The 18,994-nt window shown below is 53.6% G+C and overlaps 1 protein-coding gene across 2 annotated transcripts; it reads right to left on the bottom strand.

Moving 5' to 3' along the window:
- Nucleotides 1-489: 489 nt before the first annotated feature.
- Nucleotides 490-15,642, bottom strand: MFSD2A (major facilitator superfamily domain containing 2A). 2 transcript variants are annotated; one of them, XM_030823534.1, is made up of 14 exons: nucleotides 15,369-15,642; nucleotides 13,588-13,722; nucleotides 11,991-12,115; nucleotides 5,130-5,253; nucleotides 4,915-4,993; nucleotides 4,450-4,607; nucleotides 3,773-3,863; nucleotides 3,532-3,653; nucleotides 3,294-3,377; nucleotides 2,753-2,836; nucleotides 2,547-2,659; nucleotides 1,985-2,128; nucleotides 1,718-1,894; nucleotides 490-949 (listed from the first exon to the last, which is right to left on the bottom strand). In XM_030823534.1, the coding sequence occupies exons 1-14, from the start codon at nucleotides 15,459-15,461 to the stop codon at nucleotides 886-888; spliced, it is 1,593 nt and encodes a 530-aa protein (XP_030679394.1). In that variant the 5' UTR covers nucleotides 15,462-15,642; the 3' UTR covers nucleotides 490-885. The 2 variants fall into 2 exon arrangements, with proteins under 2 accessions (XP_030679394.1, XP_030679395.1); XM_030823535.1 differs by having other exon boundaries at nucleotides 15,375-15,642.
- Nucleotides 15,643-18,994: the final 3,352 nt, after the last annotated feature.

The raw sequence follows: 18,994 nt of genomic DNA, 5'->3' as shown, positions 1-18,994 counted from the left end.
CGGTGGTGACTACGGTGTTGGAGTCTTACAGAGTCGGGATAAAATTCCAGTTAGCTCACTCAAGGCTGCGTGACTTTAGCTAAATCCCTCCCTACACTAGGGTGTTCTTACCTTTCAAATAAGAACAGTCCTGACTTAGCAAGAGGCCAGGTGCAGTGGCTCACACCTGTAATCCCACTACTTTGGGAGGCTAATGCAGGAGGACTGCTTGAGTCCAGTGGGAAGGATTGGCCTGGGCGACACAGTGAGACCTCCATCTCTACAAAAAAATTTAAACATCAGCCAGGCGTGGTGGTGCATGCCTGTAGTCCCAGCTACTCGGGAGGGTGAAGCAGAAAGAAGGATTGCCTGAGCCGAGATTGCGCCACTGCACTCCAGCCACAACTCCAGACATGTTCGCCCCCACCCAGTAGCACCTGGGGCTCAGTGTGTTCTCTAACGGAGTCTTAAGGCAGAAGGGCTCAGTGAGTGGCTGAGGACACAGACAGAAACAGGCAGCTGTTTTCCAGCTTTTATGAAAATTAATAACATTAATAGCTCACAGACATATACATACACACACATTGCTATGTACACAGTCATTAAGTTATTAATTAGGTTCTGTAAAAAAAGATTTCTACATTAGTGTTCCGGGCTAGGCCCGATCAGTCCTTGGCATATTCACAGTGGCAGCCCCAGGGCTTGGCCCCACAGGCAGGCAGAGGGGAGGCAGGAGGCCACAGAGCAGCCGGCCCCACAGTGAGCACAGCAAGTGTCCTGGGCCACCTCCTTGAGTCTTCAGTTCCCTTCCTAGCACCTGCAGTCCAGCTGCTCAGCAAGCCGGCAGACAGGTCCTGATCCCTCCTGTGGCCTTCTGCATGGTGGCTTCGGGCAACGTGGCGGGCCCTAGAGGATGCTAGCCAGCTCTGTGGAGTCTGTTTCTGAGCAGCCAGAGCTGCTGGCCTCGTCCCTGCAAGAGCCAGAGGAGATGGGTTGGAGGAAGCATCCATCCTTACCCCTCCTCAGCCCCACCTGCCTCATGTGATCCTCATGTGATCTTGGCCCTGCTGTCGGACTAAAGTGAACCACGGGACACAGAGTTTGCTCACTCCCACTTTCAACTGTTGGTTGGCCTGTTTACTGTCCTTGCTGCACACAGGGTACTGCAAACCCTAGATCTACACTCTCGCCTGGGCTGGCTAATGGGCTGGCATGACTCACTCCAGCCTGCCCACTGGTTTCCCCAGATGCAGGGTTCAGGCCACACTCGAGGTCCTATATGCCAGGAGGCTGATGAAGAGCGCAGTCTCTGGAGCCGGAATGTTGAGGCTCAAACCTCAGCTCCACCCCTTTCGGCTGGGCCAGGTACTGTTCCTACTGAAACCTCAACTTCTCCACCTGCAGAGGGGGACCCCTAAGAATCTGATACTTAGGGTTGTTGGAGGGCTATGGGAGGTGATGGCTGCACATGTCCTATAACAGGCTCCTTAAGGACAGAGATTTTTGTCTTGTTCACTAGAGCAATCGATGCCTAGCTAGCACATAGTAGGCAGCCAGTGTGTATTTGCTGAATAAAGGTAAGACCACTTAACACAGTGCCTGGTGCGTACTCAAGTGTTACAGCTGTCCAGAGAAGATGTGCGGGGGGTGAGTCTGGACTTGGCCACAGGAGACACAAATTGAGGGTTTAGACACGGTGGCGTCCCCTCCTCCAGCATCCCGTCCCCTCCCCACTCACCTCAGTGCCTGCAGGGCCTTCTTATTCTGCCGCCGCCTCTCCTCATCAATGGGGTACATTTTGAAGAGCAGCAGGCCCAGCAGGATGAGAGCTACGGGAGCCACGGTCACAAGCATGTTCAGTGTCAACTTGACACGTTCCGGCTGCGAGCAGCCACGGGTCTGGTACCCTGCAAAGCTATGAGACCCGGGGGCAGGAGAACGGTGAAGATGGGGCACCTGGGGCCTGGTCCTGCCCAGTCCTGCCCCAGGTCCCCACCCCACTCACTCCAGACTGAGGGTGGAAATGCCCAGTGACACTCCAGAGGCAAACTTGGTGAAGAAGACGTAGAAGGAGAAGAAGATGGGCTCGGTTCCGTGGAAGTGGGGCTGCTTCAGATGGAAGTCATCAATGACATCAGGCAGCATGGACCTGCGCAGAGTAGTGACAGCCATGAGGACCGACCCATCTAATGGGCCTCTGTGTTAATGAGAAGAGGTGGCCCTCTGGAAGCTTGCAGTACCATGGGTACACAGCTCAGTGAGGATATGGCACCTTCACTTGAATAAGAAAAGGCCTCTTGCTCTAAGAGGAAGTAACCCTGCCTGGAGGGGCTCAGCGTGGCAAGTGGAGCCCAGGCCAGATTATAGCCCCCATTTTTCACTCTGACGAGGTGTTCTTGCAAAGCTCACTACCTGTACAACTGTACAGGACAGACCTCCCCCATTCCTAACCTGGACCCACAGAATGGCCTGTGGCAGAACACCGCATAGAACTCTCCCCAAGGAGCTTCAAAACTGGGGACTAGGGGCTGGAGATACCCCAGGAAGGGGGGCCTGTATATACCTACCAGGGTAGTAAGAAGGCAGCTGCCACACTGATGCCAGCTGCCACAGCTACCGCATATGTAATGATGAGGTTACTCTCCATGAGGGCCACCAAGATGAGAAACGGCACTGCTGACTAGGGAAGGGGGTGCAGGAAGATGAGTCAGCTGGGAGGTTCCCACCAGACATCCCCAACTCAACCCAGGCTCTGCTCTTCAACCCCACTCACTGAGATCCCGACATATACAGCTGTCTTCTTGCCAAACCGGGTCAGGAACCACTGCCAGATGGGAATGGTGAAAGTGGCTGAGAGCTGTGGATGGACAAAGGGGGTTAAAGGGAGGTGCTTTAGAGCCACAGAGCCCCTCCTGCCCTTCCCAGAACCCCAAAGGGCTCCCAGCCCTGCCGAAGAGCAGCCAGATGACATCATGTGGGCAGCAACGAAGATGACAGGCACCTTCGGCGGCTCCCCAGGGGAGCTCAGAGCTGGTCCAGGCCCACCTTGTCTGCTGCCCTCTCAAACCTCTGAGCCAAGTTCCTGGTGTCCTCGCGCTTGCTTTTGCTGCGCTCGCTACTCAAACATCTAACCTCAAACTCTTTCTTTCACGGTCCTGCCTTCGCAAGGTCCAACCAAATATCCTGAGAAGCCTCCCTCATCCTTTCATGACCTTGGGCCAGCCTGAGAAACATCCTCTGCCTATTCCATGAACCATTCCACAGCCTATGCCACCTCAGCCCAGGCTGCCCGCCCCTGCTCAGGCCCCACTCACCATGATGGCCAGGAGCAGATTCTGGAATTCATTGCGGAAGCCCAAGGTGTAGGTGCAAAACAAGACAAAGTTCCCCTCCACCAGCTGGGCATGGGGCAAGGTAGGGAAGAAAATGCAAGGAAGGAGGTGATGTTGGGGCTGAGCTTCCCCAAGACATCCCCCGAGCCCCAGAGACCTCTGCTCACCCTGCTCCCATTACACCCCGTTCTCAGGCTGAGCATGTCATGAACCCACTCACCATGAAAGCCAAGGAGGTGAAGAGGAAGCCGGTAATAAGCTTGATGTATGGGCCATGGCTCATGACCAGCCGTAGGCCCCGGAAGTAGGCGATCGGCTCAGCCTGCTGGGCTTCATAGGGTTCTGGGGGCCAGAGCAGACAGTGAGGAAGGAGCAGAGACCCCTCCCAAAGCCTGAGGGCCAGGCAGAAAGACACAGCTGTCCATGCTGAGGCCTGCACCCCTTCCCAGGCACCCCCTTACCTCTCTGCTCCCGCACGCCTAGGATCAGGATGACAGCACAGATTATATAGATACAGACGATGACCCCCGCTGCCAGCAGGTATGCCTTTTGCTATAAGGAGGTGAAGGCAACATACAAGGATGGTCAGTTTGAGCTCATCCCAGCACCCCAGTTCCAGCAGCCCCACTCAATGATCTTGGGCCAGTCCCCTCCCCTCTGGGAGCGTACTGTCTCCATGTGTGAGATGGGAGGATCATCCCGGGCCTGCTGTTGCTTCCCAAGGCTGGACAGTTAAGATTCACAACATGCTCAGAAACCAGGCTGGTTGAGGGCAGCCCTCACACCTGTAATCCCAGGAGTTTGAGACCAGCCTGGGCAACTTGGCAAGACCCCATCTCTACAAACAATAATAAGAGGAAAAAAATAGAAACCAGGCTGCAGCGTCTGACAGCCCAGAATTCAAATCTTCCCAAATCTCTGCAATTCACTAACTTTATGACTCTGGGCAACTTATTCGGCCTCTCTAAGCTTCAGTTTCTTTTTCTGCAAAGTAGGTATATCGAGTCTATTAATTGTTATGTATATCAAATGCCCAACATTTATTTAATAAATGCTAGCTGTTACTATCTTTAGGATGACTACAAACCATCTCATTGTTCCTTATCTCCCCAAATCCCTGCCCTGCCCAGGGCCTCACCGTTTCCCTGTGTGAGGTGGTGCCATGTGTATGGTTGGCACTTTGTGAAGCTACTGTAGAGCTATTGAGGTCCTGGAAACAAGGCGTGTCTGCTTGGCCCACGATTTGCCCCTGGATCGCCGTGCCCAGCACTGTGCCCAGCACTTCCACAGTCATACCTGGCAGGAGAAAAGGAGGTGTTTTGGAGGGGCCTCATGGGTTGTGGGCCCAGGGAGGAAGGTCAAATGGGTGGGAGCCCAGCGGTAGCTCCAGGCAGGGTGGGTAGAGGTAGTGGGGTAGGTGACACCTTGGTTTGAACGCATATGCACCTCTCCAGGTCTCATCTGAGCAATAAGAGGATTGAGTTATTTTTAAGATGGTTTCACACCCACACTCTAGAGCAGAGCAAAGAGCTGGACCCGCAAGGGAAGAAGTGTGGCTGGAGGGTCCCTGGAGGGTGGGGTCGGGTGGGCTGGGGAGACTCACGATAGGCGGTGGCAGAATCCCGCTCAGTCTGCTCCGTGCTGATGAACATGGTGAGAGCCGAGTAGGGAACGTGGAAACACTGGCATGGAAGACAGGTCACTGGCCGGTCAGGCGGGTGGACACACCGATGTAGCTTCCAGTACCAACCCTGGGGGCCCCAAGGACCGCCCTCCTCCCGGCCCCTAGAGACACCCAAGGGAGTTACCCACACTCACCGTGACCATCGTCTCAAAGAGGCAATAGAAAAGCAGGTACCAATAGGTCTGGCCGTGTGGGAAGTCGGGCACGAACCAGATGAGGAAGTAGGCAATGATGGCCAGGGGCGTGGAGAAGATGATCCTGAGGAAGAGGAGGGTGTGAGTGGAGGCTGGAGGCTGAAGCCCAGGAGCCAGGCCCAGCCCAGTCTGCTGTGCCTTACAGGGTCCCCACAGGGAAGGAAGCTAAGCTCTTCCTTCCCTCCCCATACTCCTGCCGAATCCACCCATCCTGGGCCTCTAGGAAGAGGCTGATGGCCAAGCCCGGAATGGCAGATGGGAACTGGGCCCCCAGACTGAAATCCTAGGAACGGAGTGTGAGGTCAGACCCGGAGTCTAGCCCAGAGGCAGCAGCCTCTAATGGGCTGAGAGCTAGGATGGAAGTCCAAGACCTCAGGTGGCTGCGCGAGGAGGCAAAGAGAAGGAGCAGCCCCAACTCCTGTGTTCTCACACGGATACTCATCAACCACACACACACCCCGTTCACACACACACCCCATTCACACACACACCCCATTCACACACACACCTCATTCACACACACCTCATTCACACACACCTCATTCACACACACGCACCCCTTTCACACACACACCCCATTCACACACACACCCCATTCACACACACCCACCCCATTCACACACACATACCCCATTCACACACACCCACCCCATTCACACACACATACCCCATTCACACACACCTCATTCACACACATGCACCCCTTTCACACACACACCCCTTTCACACACACACCCCATTCACACACACACCCCATTCACACACACCCACCCCATTCACACACACACACCCCGTTCACACACACACCCCGTTCACACACACACCCCCATTCACACACACACCCCATTCACACACACCCCCACACACACCCCATTCACACACACACCCCCCATTCACACACACGCACCCATTCACACACGCACCCCTTTCACACACACCCCATTCACACACACATACCCACTCACACACACCTCATTCACACACACACCCATTCACACACACACCCCATTCAACACATACACCCCATTCACACACACACACCCCATTCACACACACACACCCACCCCATTCACATCACACACACCCCATTCACACGCACATCATTCACACACACACCCCATTCACACACACCCCATTCACACACACCTCATTCACACACCCATTCACACACACACATTCACACACACACACACACCCTCATTCACACACAGGGAAGCTGGCATGATGGGGAGAGGCCAGCTCCAAGTGAAGGAGAGTTGAAGGCCCAGGTGGGCAAATGTCTGCCTTCCCCATGTGAATTCCACACCATCACAAGGGGTTAGACCTCAGGATGGACTAACTTCATGGCATCAGTAAAGCAAGGCAGCACAGGCCATGGTAAAGAGAAAGGCCTTTGAGCCACTCTTCAGGGATTCCATTCTAGCTCCACCAACTAACTATAAAACTTAGTCTTGGGAAGTCATTTAAATTATCTGAAGCTCGTTTCCTCATTTCCTCATAAGTTCCAACTATGGGCTGGGCGCTATTCTTATTACTTAGGATAACCAGAGAACAGATAAAAAATCATTGCCCTTGTGGAACTTACATACTAGTTGGCAAACAGAAAAGTTGACATAATTTAAAAGTTATGTATACCATTCAACCTTCATGAGGAATAAAATTCTGACACATGCTATGATATAGATGAACCCTGTAGACATTAAGCCAAGGAAAATCAGCCAGACACAAAAAGATAAATATTGTATAATTTCACTCATGAGGTACCCACAGTGATCAAATTCATGAAGAAAGTTGAATAGTGGTTGCTAGGGGATGTGGGGAGAGGGGAATGGGGAGTTAATGTCTAATAGGTACAGAGCTTCACTTCGGAAGGATGTAATGGATGGATGGTGGTGATGGTGGCGACAAAGTGAATGTACTTAGGCTAGGCGCGGTGGCTCATGCCTGTAATCCCAGCACTTTGGGAGACCGAGGCGAGTGGATCACCTGAGGTCAGGAGTTCAAGACCAGCCTGCCCAACATGGCAAAACCTCCATCTCTACTAAAAATACAAAAATTAGCCAGGCATGGTGGCGCACACCTGTAGTCCCAGCTCCTCGGGAGGCTGAAGCAGGAGAATCACTTGAACCCGGGAGGCAGAGGTTGCAGTGAGCCGAGATCGCACCACTGCACTCCAGCCTGGTGACGGAGTGAGGCCCTGTCTCAAACAAACAAACAAACAAACAAACTCCTTGATTATTATATCCTTAATGTGGAATGTTAAAACTGCACTGCCCAAAAGAGAAATATTAGAGAACAGACAGGTTTGTATCCCTGCTGTACCAAAAACAAAAACAAAAAAACCAAGTGAATGTACTTAATGCCACTGAACTGTACACTTAAAAATGGCTGTAATGGCAGTGGCACATGCCTGTTGTCCCAGCTACTTGGGAAACTGAGGCAAGAGGATTGCTTTTCCCCAGGAGTTTGAGTCCAGCCTGTGCAACATAGCAAGACTCTGTCTCATAAACATTTTTTTTTTTTTTTTTTTGAGACGGAGTCTCGCTCTGTCGCCCAGGCTGGAGTGCAGTGGCGCAATCTCGGCTCACTGCAAGCTCCGCCTCCCGGGTTCACACCATTCTCCTGCCTCAGCCTCTCCGAGTAGCTGGGACTACAGGCGCCCGCCACCACGCCCGGCTAATTTTTTGTATTTTTAGTAGAGACGGGGTTTCACCGTGGTCTCGATCTCCTGACCTCGTGATCCACCGCCTCGGCCTCCCAAAGTGCTAGGATTACAAGCGTGAGCCACCGCGCCCGGCCTAATGATCTCTGATTCCTTAATGGGCAGGGGGAAGAGACAGATCTCCTCCAGGGACTTGATCTTCATGTCCTTGACCAAGCGGCCCAGCTTGGTGACAGGCATCCACCCCTTATCCTCAGCCTTGCCTCCGCGAGCTCCGGGCCTCGGCCCCGGCCCCATCCACGGCAGCGACCCCGGCCCCGGATGCCACTGCCGAAACCTCCGTGGAAGCCACCGCGGTTCCCCATCCCAGGGCCACCAGGGCCTCCGGGCCCCCCCCGCTGCACCGGCGTCATCCGCCATTTGGTGTTTTCTCGGAGAAGAAGCTCGTAAACTTTTTTTTAAGGTTATGGTAAATTTTATGTTACATATACTTTACCATAGTCTTACAAAAGGGTTATATAACGTGTTGGGAGATGAGTGCTGTGAAGAAAAGAAATAAAGCTGGCTCCAGGGGATTAGAATAAGGGTGCAATTCACAAATGGGTGGACAGGGTAGGCCTTACTGAGAAGGTGGCATCCATGCCAAAGGCCTGAATGAGAGGAGCGAGTTGGCCTTTTAGACATCTGAGGCAAGACTGGGCCGGGCAAAGGGAATAGTCAGTGCAAAGGTCTTCGGATAGGTGCGTATCAGGCAGGTCTAAGGAAGGGCAAGGCCAGGAGGGCTGGAGTGAAGAGAATGGGGAGATAGAATTAGGAGATGAGGTGGGAGTGGAAATGGAACTCCTGAAAGGCCATTGGAGGTGCCTTGGCTCTAGTTCACAGGATTGAAGTAACTTTGAGACTTGGTTGATACTAAAATGTCAAAAAGTGTTTGGGACACTAAGTGCTACAATGATCACATCAGGGAGGCTCAGCAGGAGAGTTGGCATGCGTAACTAATGCAGGCCACACCAGGGGAGCTGCAGAAAGCCCTGGGCTGGGAAGAAGACCTCAGGTCCAGCTGTTGCAGCCTCCCCATGGGACCCTGCTTGACATCTGGTCTCTCACACAGTGGCCTTGAGAACTCCAGGCAAAGTGACTGTCAAAGTCTTTCTGGTTTGGCCAGGAATGATGGCTCACACCTGTAATCCCAGCACTTCAGGAGGCTGAGGCAGGAGTATTGCTTGAGGCTGGGAGTTTAAGACCAGCCTGGGCAACATAACAAGACCCCATCTCTATATGTGTGTGTGTGTGTGTGTGTGTGTGTGTGTGTGTGTGTGTGTGTGTGTGTGTGTGTGTAATTAAAAAAAAAGGAAAAGGGCCAGGTGCAGTGGCTCATGCCTGTAATCCCAGCATTTGGGAGGCCGAGGCGGGCAGATCACAAGGTCAGGAGATCGAGACCATCTTGGCTAACATGGTGAAACCCCGTCTCTACTAAAAATACAAAAATTAGCCTGGAATGGTGGCGGGCGCCTATAGTCCCAGCTACTCAGGAGGCTGAGACAGGAGAATGGCGTGAACCCAGGAGGTGGAGCTTGCTGTAAACTGAGATCACGCCAGTGCACTCCAGCCTGGGCGACAGAGCGAGACTCTGTCTCAAACCAAAAAAAAAAGGGGGGGGTTGGGGGGGAGGAAAAGCCTTCCTGGTTTCTAGAAGAGGATTTAAATGTAGGCTCAGAGCAGGGGTTGCCCTGAGGCCCAGGAGGAGAGAGAGCTACAGGGCTCATGAAACCTGACAGACCCAGTTTCTTCCTACGCTGAAAGGAAAGGGGGTTCCAGGTCTCCAGGCCTGGCTGAGGAGGGGTCAGGTGGTATGGATGGAGAGGTCTGGCCAGGCATGGTGGCTCATGCCTTTAATCCCAGCACTTAGGGAGGCAGAGACAGGAGAATAGCTCGAGCTCAGGAGTTTGAGACCAGCCTGAGCAACATAGCCAGACCCCACTCACCACAAAAAGGAAAAAAACTTTGGACAGGGAGGTCATATGCACACCAGCCTTCAGCCCACGAGCCATCCCACGTGCGCGCATACACAGGCACCACCAGCCACAGAAGCATGCGCACACAGGCAACTCTAGATCAGAAACCAGCCTGAAGGGCCCCCAGCAACTTCCCCAAGCTGGCTGCCACACCTGCCCAGGAAGTTGCTCAGTTCCTACACGCCACAGGGAGGGCCTGCCCACCTCCACCCCTCCTGACTCTGTCTCCTCAGGGAACAAGAGCTCCTCATCAGCCTTTGTCAAACACTCTGTCCTCTGCTCACAGGCAGCTGAGCAGCTGCTGCTGAGGAACCCAGAGTAACTGGGAGTAACCCCGCCTGCAGCCACCATGCCTGGGAGCGGCTGCCTCCCATTGGCTGGGCCTCATGAGGCGATGTGGCAGCAGAGCCTGCCCTTCTACTGGCTGCCAGGGAGGCGGGCACAGGGCCAAGTCTCACGGACTGGCACCGGGGGAGCCCTGAGCAGCCTGCACAGGTAAGGCAGGCTGTCCTGCCCCCGGCCCTGAAGACTGGATCAAAGGCTCCAACCTGGGCCTTAGCCAGGGGCTGGCAGGATTGGGGTGGGTGGGGGGCCTCGTGGGAAAGGAAGCTGTAGTGGGGGAAGGGGTTGCGGGAAGAGCTTTGAAGGCCGGAGGCCAGGTATGGGCGCCCCTGGGGCAGGAAGGCGCCCACTTAAGCCTGGATGGGCTGGAGATGAAAGGGGTATGCCCCCCCACGCCCTGAAGCAGGATGTCCTGGAGGGAACCAGAGCCCCCGCCTGACAGTCTATCCTGTGCGTCTCCCCTGCCGTCTGATCTGATCCGTGGCACCACCTCCACCTACTTTGCCCCTGAAGCTGAGTAGCACAGGCTTTGTACCAAGGGAAAAGGCAATTTACGTCATCCAGGGTGCCAAAGGTTATGGATTTGCTACCCAATCCCGGGTATTACCCCATCCCCTGCTCTGCCAGGAGCCACCCTGAAGGGGTGCCAAATTATATATCACTGTGCTGTTGGAGGGTCCCACAGGGAGGCAGAGATACAGCAGGCTGGGCCTGAAGTCTAATTCCCAGCCCGGGATTCCGCAGTTCCCCTGGTGTGGCCTATACTAGGGACCACATGCCAGCTCTCCTGCTGAGCTTCCCTGAAGTGGTCATCATAGCACTTAGTGTCCCAAACACTGCTTGGTATTTTAGTATCAACTTATTTAAGTCTCAAAATTACATCAACCTTATGAAGTAGAATTAAGTCAGGCACTGTTCTAAGAACATCAAAAAAAAAACTTAATCCACCACAACTCTGTGAGATAGGCATAATTATTATCCCCATTTTACAGATGAAGAAACTTGAGACTCAGAGATGTGAAGTGACTGAGCTCTAAGTAGGGAAATTGGGATTTAAACCCAGGCAGGGGCCGGCCACGGTGGCTCACACCTGTAATCCTAACACTTTGGGAGGCTGAGGCGGGAAGACACCTTGAGCCCAGGAGTTCAAGGCCAGCCTAGGCAACATAGCGAGACCCTGTCTCTACAAATAATAATTTTAAAAGATTAGCCAGGTGTGGTGGCACGTGCCTGTAGTCCCAGCTACTCGAGAGGCTGAGGTGGGAGGATCACTTGAGCCCAGGAGTTCTAGGCTGCAGTGAGTTATGATCACACTACTGCACTCCAGCCTGGGTGACAGAGCGAGACCCTGTCTCTAAAAAAAAAAAGAAAGAAAGAAAGAAAAATAAAAATAATAAAATAAGCCCAGGCAGGCTGGCTCCAGAGTACAACTGCTTAACCACTCTTAAGTACTACCTCGGCCACTGCGGGAAGTGATAGAGTGGTACAGTGGGAGAATTCAGAATTCCAGCTTCACCAAGGGGAATGAGCGGACCCAGGGGAGGAATGAGGCCTCAGCTGCCCAGCCTAGCACTTTGGCTGTCCTGGAAATGAACTGGCTGAGCATGCCAGTGCCCGTGCTCAGGGTAGCTGATGCCTCGGATGGGATTTCGACACCCTTGGGCTTTTAACTCCTTCCTTCTCCTCACCCCCCAGCCTGTGACAAGACAGAAAGAAGGACCAAGGAGCAGATATGCTGGAAGTCCTGCCTTGTGCCACGTTGAAGGAGCATCTTCTACTCACCAGGGCATAAGGCGACCCAGGCAGGTCCAGGGGGATTTGCTGATGCAGAGGCCCACCAGGGGGTCTGTGATGGCATCCCAGGCTCGGCCCACAAACAGGATGATGGAGGCAGAGAAAGGGCCCACCTGGAATGGGGAGAAGCAAAAGACAACTTCCTCATCCTTCTACTCGCCTCAACTCTCATTGGGAGGCAGAAGCGGAGGCTCCCTCCCTATCTCAGCCAGGATCTTGTGACCCTGAGCTGCTCCCACGTGGACCTTACACATCTTCACTTGCCTTGTTAATAATGACAATAGCATTTCTCCAATAACAGTAGCACTGGGTGCCTCCTTAGAAGATTTCCCAGCTCTGTCTCCTTAATTCCTTCCCTCTACTGCCCTTGAAAACATTCCCATCAATTCAAATGAATCCACAAACATTTCCTTCCCTCCCTCTCTCAGCCCATGACCACCTGATATCAGAATGAACATTCGCGGGGTGAACACAGTGTGCTTCAGTGTCCCCATCTGTATAACGGGAGTTATGAGTTCTACCTTACAGGTTCAAGCTCTATCTTGGATGTGGAAAAAGGAGCCTATAGATGCTTTTTAAAAAGGGACTTGTCACTACCCACTCAAGCTATCCCCCTCCCTTCCCCAAAACCCCCCAGGCCCTAAATACAGACTCTTCGGACTCCTCCTCATCCATCAAAGCCCTGCTATTGCTATTTCTCCAGGGAGTGGGTATTCTTCCCCATACCACAGTCTCCCTAGTCTAACCCCCCAACCCCAGCTCTAACACCCAGTACAACAGGTTTACACTTTGACTGCAGGTTCCTCATATTTACACCCCACCTAAGTCCCAGCCCATGGGAGTTACTCAAAAATTAGCTGCTGAAGTTTTTTGTTCCTTCTGGAGCTCAGCGTTCCCCCTCTGTAAATGGATACAACTAAGATGCGATGCTTGCCAAGTTAGATGCTACACAGAGAAGACAGCTGGTGCAGGAGCCCCGGTCGTCATGGCTATTCTGCCTCCCACTCTCCCATCCAGACAGGGCGAATTCTCAGGATGCCAGGCTTCCGGCCAAGGCTTCTCAATGCACAGAATAGTCCTGTTTCACCCTAAGTACCCCTCCCAGTCAAAGACCCTGTGTACTGGGGCATTCTAACTTAGCCTGGCACCTACCTGCCCTTCTGCTCCACAGGTGAAGGTGGGATGCATCTCATCCACAAGCCTGGCAACAGCCACCAAGCCCTGAGTCAAGCCAGCTGACTGTCTCCCAGCCAGGAACACAGTGTGCCAGTCTCTTCTAAGAACAGCATCCCCAGCAGGCCCCATTCTCCCTCATTCTACCACCTACCCCTTCAGGCTCTGTTGCTCATGCCAGGCAAGGAGGAGTTGCCAGACCTTTCCAGCAAAGACTCCTGGGGTGGAGACACTCCTCTCCTGGATACTTTCCAGGGTCTTCTCATTTCTTGCCCACTGACTCAGAGGCAGCAAAGTAGTGATTTGGGGTCCCATTTCACAGATGGGGAAAACTGAGTGAACTGACCCAGGGGTGCATAGTCTTTCCCACCTCAGGACGCTGAAGGAGCCCTTGAAGGCTTAGACCACTCACCTGAGCCACATCCAATAGGTAGATCTGAAGGAAGAAACCCAGGGCACAGCCTGTCACCTGGTAGGGGGCTCCCCCAAGTGCATAGCAAAGCTTGTTGCAAACAGACAACTGTTGTTTCTTCTGTTTCGGTTCTTTCTGGGAAGAGGAGGAAAAGATGAAAGGCTCAAGGTTCTGGCCTCCATCCAAGAAGGTTCCACAGGAAGGACCATCCCTCTGGCCAACTCTACCAGAACAAACAACTCTGCTTTGACCTATTCCTACCCAGGAGATCCCATTCTGTCGCCCAGGCTGGAGTGCAGTGGTGCGATCTTGGCTTACTGCAAGCTCCGCCTCCTGGGTTCACACCATTCTCCTGCCTCAGCCTCCCGAGTAGCTGGGACTACAGGTGCCCACTACCACACCCGGCTAATTTTTTGTATTTTAAGTAGATACGGGGTTTCACCATGTTAGCCAGCATGGTCTCGATCTCCGAGATCCCACTTTCTACAAAAGAAAGGTGTTCTCCATTCTTAGGAACAGGGACAAGGGGAATCCATACTTGTGTGAAAGTTGCCCCTAAGCCACCTCCCTCCTGGAGATTCTAAGGAAACTTATCAGCCCACCATCCCTAAAGAACTCCCAAGGCCTCAGCCACTGCTCCTTTCCAAGTTTCAGGGGGAGCATGCTCCAGCAGCGGACCTGTCCCCACCCGGCACCAGCTGCCACAACCTGAAAATCCGCTTGCTGCCAAGAGCTGCCTGAGCCCAGCCCAGGCTCCCACCCTGCCTCAGAGACAGGATCCACCTGCCTACTCCTGGTGAGAGCTCTGGAGAGCTGTGGGGGCCCGGCCCAGCTGGCTGCAGGCACAGCTGTTCCACCTATCCCAGAGCATCCCTGACCACTATAGGCAGCCAGAGCTTCAGGCAGACTCAGGAACTGTCCTACCCTCCAGCTTCCTGACCCATCGCCCTCCACCCCCAAGCTCCTAGAGGACCTTGGAGACGGGACGAAAGGCCTCCAGGTTCAGGCCTGAGCCCTCTCCGGGTGGGGCACTAAGGAGATTGGGTTGCCCAGGGAAAGTAGATATTACTCATACATAGTAACAGCATAATTGCTCACCCAGCTCCTTCCAAGGATCAGTTAATAAAAGGAAAAGGCAGTCACCTCCCACGAAGGTATCTATTGCCTGAGATCCCTTCCTAGGGGGCCGCCTCATTTTATTTGGTCCTTCAATAAGTCCCCAGGGCTGGGGATGGGGTCGATGGTCTCGACGCGCAAAGCACCGTTCCCGCGCGAACATCCACATTCAGACAAATGCCTGAGGGACGCGGCTCCTTTAAGAGCAGAGCTCTTGTTCTTATGAATGAACTTGAGCGGCCCTAACAGCAGAGTCGAGGCGCAAGAGTAGGTGGGTGGAGTGGGAAGTAGGGGATGGGAGATGGGGAACCAAGGGGAGTTTCCCAGATTTCTGGGGTCATCTCTGGCGTTTGGGGCGGCAAGCCCCAGCCGCTCAACACTGAAGAATGGAAAGCGGCTAGGCAGAGCGGGGAATCACATGGGGCTGCCGGCAGAGCCTCTCCGCAGAGCGTGGAGTGCGGGTGAGCAAAGGGGGACGACGGCGCCCACAGCTTTTCTCCATCACCCCCTGTCCCAGGGCACCCCCAGGTCCTCTCTCGCTCGTAGGCTTCCTGTCCCTGGCTATCCCAAGGGTCCCCTGACCAGGCCGACCCCGGGACGCCCCCGATCCCCCATTTCCGCCTCCTCCCTCCCCTCGCCCTCCACGCGGGGTGCCGGGCCCTCACCTTCACCTGGGCCGGGCGTTCAGTGGTTTGGAGGATGCTGGTGGGCAGCAGCCCCGCCGCGGAGCCGCTCTCGGCGCCTTCTCCTTTGGCCATGACCCGCGGGCCACGCCGCCTGGGACCGGGTCGACGGGATGCTCCTCTGCCCCGCAGGCCGCTGCTCCTCCCAAGCTCGCGTCGTAGCAGCCTTAGCCACGGCCGCCGCGCGCTAGCCAAGCCGGCTGGCAGGCGAGGCACGCACTCTGCTGCACGCCCCCTCCGTGCCTCTTATAGTTCTGCCCAGCCCTCTCGCTTGCGGCCAATCCCCGAGCCCCGCTGCCCCGCCTCCAGCCAATCCCGTCGCCCGCCTCTCTGCCCCCGCCTCGCCCGGCGGCTCTGTGCCACCGAGCCACGTTCTCCAAGCCCCGGAACCGGCATCTGCCCGCGCTGGCTTCTAGCAATCCGAGAAGCAGGCCGCGAGACCTCCCAGACACGCGCGAGGAAACCGAGGCCCCAGGCTGAAAGTGATCTGCCCAAGGTCCCCGATCTGCCCGAGGTCCCCGAGGTCCCCAAGGTCCGACTTTCCCCGAGTCGGGCCTACCACCCATGACTTCTGACCCCCAGGCCTAGGAAAGATAGGGGCTCTGAAGCCCGCTTTAAAATCTGGAGTCAGGGCTCTGAAGCCCACTTTAAAATCTGTCTCCTTCTCCTTCAAGCCTAGAGGATGTACGCTGACACTTTCCCTCCTGATGCCTCTCTCTCATCTCCGAAGACACACCATTCCCCCGTCCTGCCCTTGGCATCCGGGCGATGGGGAGAAAGATGAGGCAATCCAGTGGCTGCCCCTGCCAGAAGGCAGCTCCCAAGTCGTGGAGAGAAGCCGGGGCTACGCCCACTAGTACACTATGACAACAGTGGCCTTTTATGGATAGCTTCCTCCATTCTTAATGTGATCTCCTTCGGCCCTCAAAAACCACCAAGTGAGGGTGGTACTATTATTATCCCCATTTTACAGCACAGGAAGGGGAACTTGGAGGAGTGAAACAACTGTTATGTGGCAGAGCCAGGCCTGAAAGGTTTTGTCCGATTCCAAAGCAGTTGCTCTCAATAGCCCTGCTCTATCCCTCCTAGCATCAATTACAGAAGGCTGAATGGGGTGTATGTGTCTCCCCAACAAGAAGCCCTGGGAGATACAAGGCTCCAGAGGCACTGAGGGTTGAAACAGGGAAAGTTTTGAAAAAGAGAATGCCCAGAAATGTGGTCCTCAAAAGAAGATGGGAGGGTATTAGTTTGGAACAGAAGGCAGGCACGGATGCCAGAAAAGAACAGTCTTTAATTCCACCTCTGAGTCCCTTATGTCAATGTTACCCCAGTCTTTCCAGTTTTCTGATTAGTGAAGGGGCTGCTGGAACTCTCAAAGGCCACCCACCCGGTTCCTGTGCTCCTTAATGTCATCTCCTTCTTCCTTTCTTTAAATCTCTGATTGCAGGGAGGAGAGATAAGGTCTATCTGCCCCAGGATGGTCACACCATGCTCCCTCAATACGCCAGCAGATCCCATCTGGGCACATAGCTCTTGGCCATTGCTCAGCAGAAGACAGCCAAAGTGAGGCACTGAATACTGTGGAAAGGGAATGGCTGGCCCCATGACTCCAAGCTGTGTGACACTGTTCTGTCTCCTTTCCCCTCTCCAGGCTTGGTTAGCTAAGCTCCCTTGCAGCCCCCAAATCTTCTCTCCCATAGAATCACACCATACCACAAGTGATCTGTATCCCCCGGTAGACAATGAGCTCCTCAGGTGGGAACCACATCTTTTTCACTTCTGCACCCCCACTAATTAGCTTAGGGCCCGAATTATTGTGTTCAGTGAATGAATGTTCCATCTTCCCCTGCTAAGGTACAAGCACACAGAAGCCCATTAGGAAAAGCCCTAAGCGTCTCCATTTACTAGCTGTGCGGCTGACCCTGAACAACTCTGTTAACCTCTCTGTGTAAAATGGTGATATTAATAGTAGCTACTGGCCAGGTGCGCTGGCTCACGCCTGTAATCCCAGCACTTTGGGAGGCTGAGGTGGGTGGACCACGAAGTCAGGAGTTCGAGACCAGCCTGGCCAATATGGTGAAACCCTGTCTCAACTAAAAATACAAACATTAGCTGGGCGTGGTGAGGCGCACCTGTAGTCCCAGGTACTCAGGAGGGTAAGGCAGAAGAATCGCTTGAACCCAGGAGGCGGAGGTTGCAGTGAGCCGAGATCATGCCACTGCACTCCAGCCTGGGTGACAGACAGAGAAAGACTCTGTCTCAAAAAAAAAAAAAAATTAATAGTAGCTACCTAATAGATTTGTTTTGGGGATGAAACAAGAAAATGCACAGGAAGCATTTAGCACAAGTGCCTGGGAGCCGAAGCTGGGCTGGTCCCCCTCCTGGCCTGATTCCAGTCTGTCAGTGTAGCAACGCAAGATTCCAGATATGGCCTGACCAAGCCAGCACAATAGGCCTATTATTTTTTCCAGTCTGGACGCGACACTTTGTTAATGCAGCCTAAGACTGCTGGGCTTCAGAGCCTTTCTCTCCCATGATTAGTTCCCATCAGGTTGTGGTCAACTAAGTCATTCAGATTCTTTTCACCGGAGCTGGGGTCAAGTCAGGTCTCTCCCCCATCCTCTGCTTTCTGTAATGTCTTGAAGCTCACAACAGAACAATGTCATCTTGCTTATTCCAGCCCTGTTGAAATTGTTGTGGATGCTGGTTCTATGGCTCACTGTTTTCTCTCACTCTAAATTTAGATCTGGCCATCCCTTGCAACTTCAACTCCACCAGCCATGTTGTTGGTCAGGGCAGAGCCCCATAACACAGCACTGGAGACACTCACTGTCACCACTAACTGAATCACGGCACCGCCAATACAACAGCTCCCAAATATCAAGCAGCCACCGGTGTGCCGGGCAGCACGCCCCGTAAGCGCTTTAAATATACTATCTCATTTACTTCTGTTTTTTTTTTTTCTTTATATCTCATTTAGTCCCAACAACACCACTGGGGAGAGTCTTTTTTATTACCCTCATTTTATTTATTTTTATTTTCTTTTCTTAGAGATAGGGTCTTGCTCTCTCACCCAGGCTGGAGTGCAGTGGCACGCATGATCATAGCTCACTGCAGCCTTGAATTCCTCAGCTCAAGTGATATGATTAGGCTTTGTGTCCCCACCCAGGTCTCATCTTGAATTGTAATCCTAATAATCCCTATACCCCTATAATCCCCACATGTCAAGGGAGAGACCAGGTGGAGGTGACTGAATCCTGGGAGTGGTTTCCTCCATGCTGTTCTCATGAGAGTGAGTGAGTTGTCACAAGATCTGATGGTTATATAAGGGTCTCTTCCCCCTTTGCTCAGCACTTCTCCTTCCTGCTGCTTTGTGAAAAAGATGCCAGCTCTGTGCAGTGGCTCACGCCTATAATCCCAGCACTTTAGGAGGCCGAGACAGGTGGATCACTTGAGGTCAGGAGTTTGAGACCAGCCTGGTCAACATGGTGAAACCTGTCTCTACTAAAAATACAAAAATTAGCTGGGTGTGGTGGTGCATGCTTGCAGTCCCAGCTACTTGGGAGGGTGAGGCAGGAGAATCACTTGAACCCAGGAGGCGGAGGTTG

This window comes from Nomascus leucogenys, chromosome 12 (assembly GCF_006542625.1).
Source record: "Nomascus leucogenys isolate Asia chromosome 12, Asia_NLE_v1, whole genome shotgun sequence".
In the NCBI taxonomy this organism is placed as follows: domain Eukaryota; kingdom Metazoa; phylum Chordata; class Mammalia; order Primates; family Hylobatidae; genus Nomascus; species Nomascus leucogenys.
Note: the sequence above shows the minus strand (reverse complement) of the source record. Positions and strands in the feature narration are given on the sequence as shown.

Excerpts from the sequence above, each read along its gene's own strand:
- MFSD2A (XM_030823534.1), bottom strand. The coding sequence starts at position 15,461 with ATGGCCAAAGGAGAAGGCGCCGAGAGCGGCTCCGCGGCGGGGCTGCTG. Across the intron at positions 12,116-13,587 it reads ACCTATTGGATGTGGCTCAG|GTGGGCCCTTTCTCTGCCTC; the intron begins GTGAGTGGTCTA and ends TCCCCATTCCAG. Across the intron at positions 2,660-2,752 it reads CTGTATATGTCGGGATCTCA|TCAGCAGTGCCGTTTCTCAT; the intron begins GTGAGTGGGGTT and ends CCCCTTCCCTAG.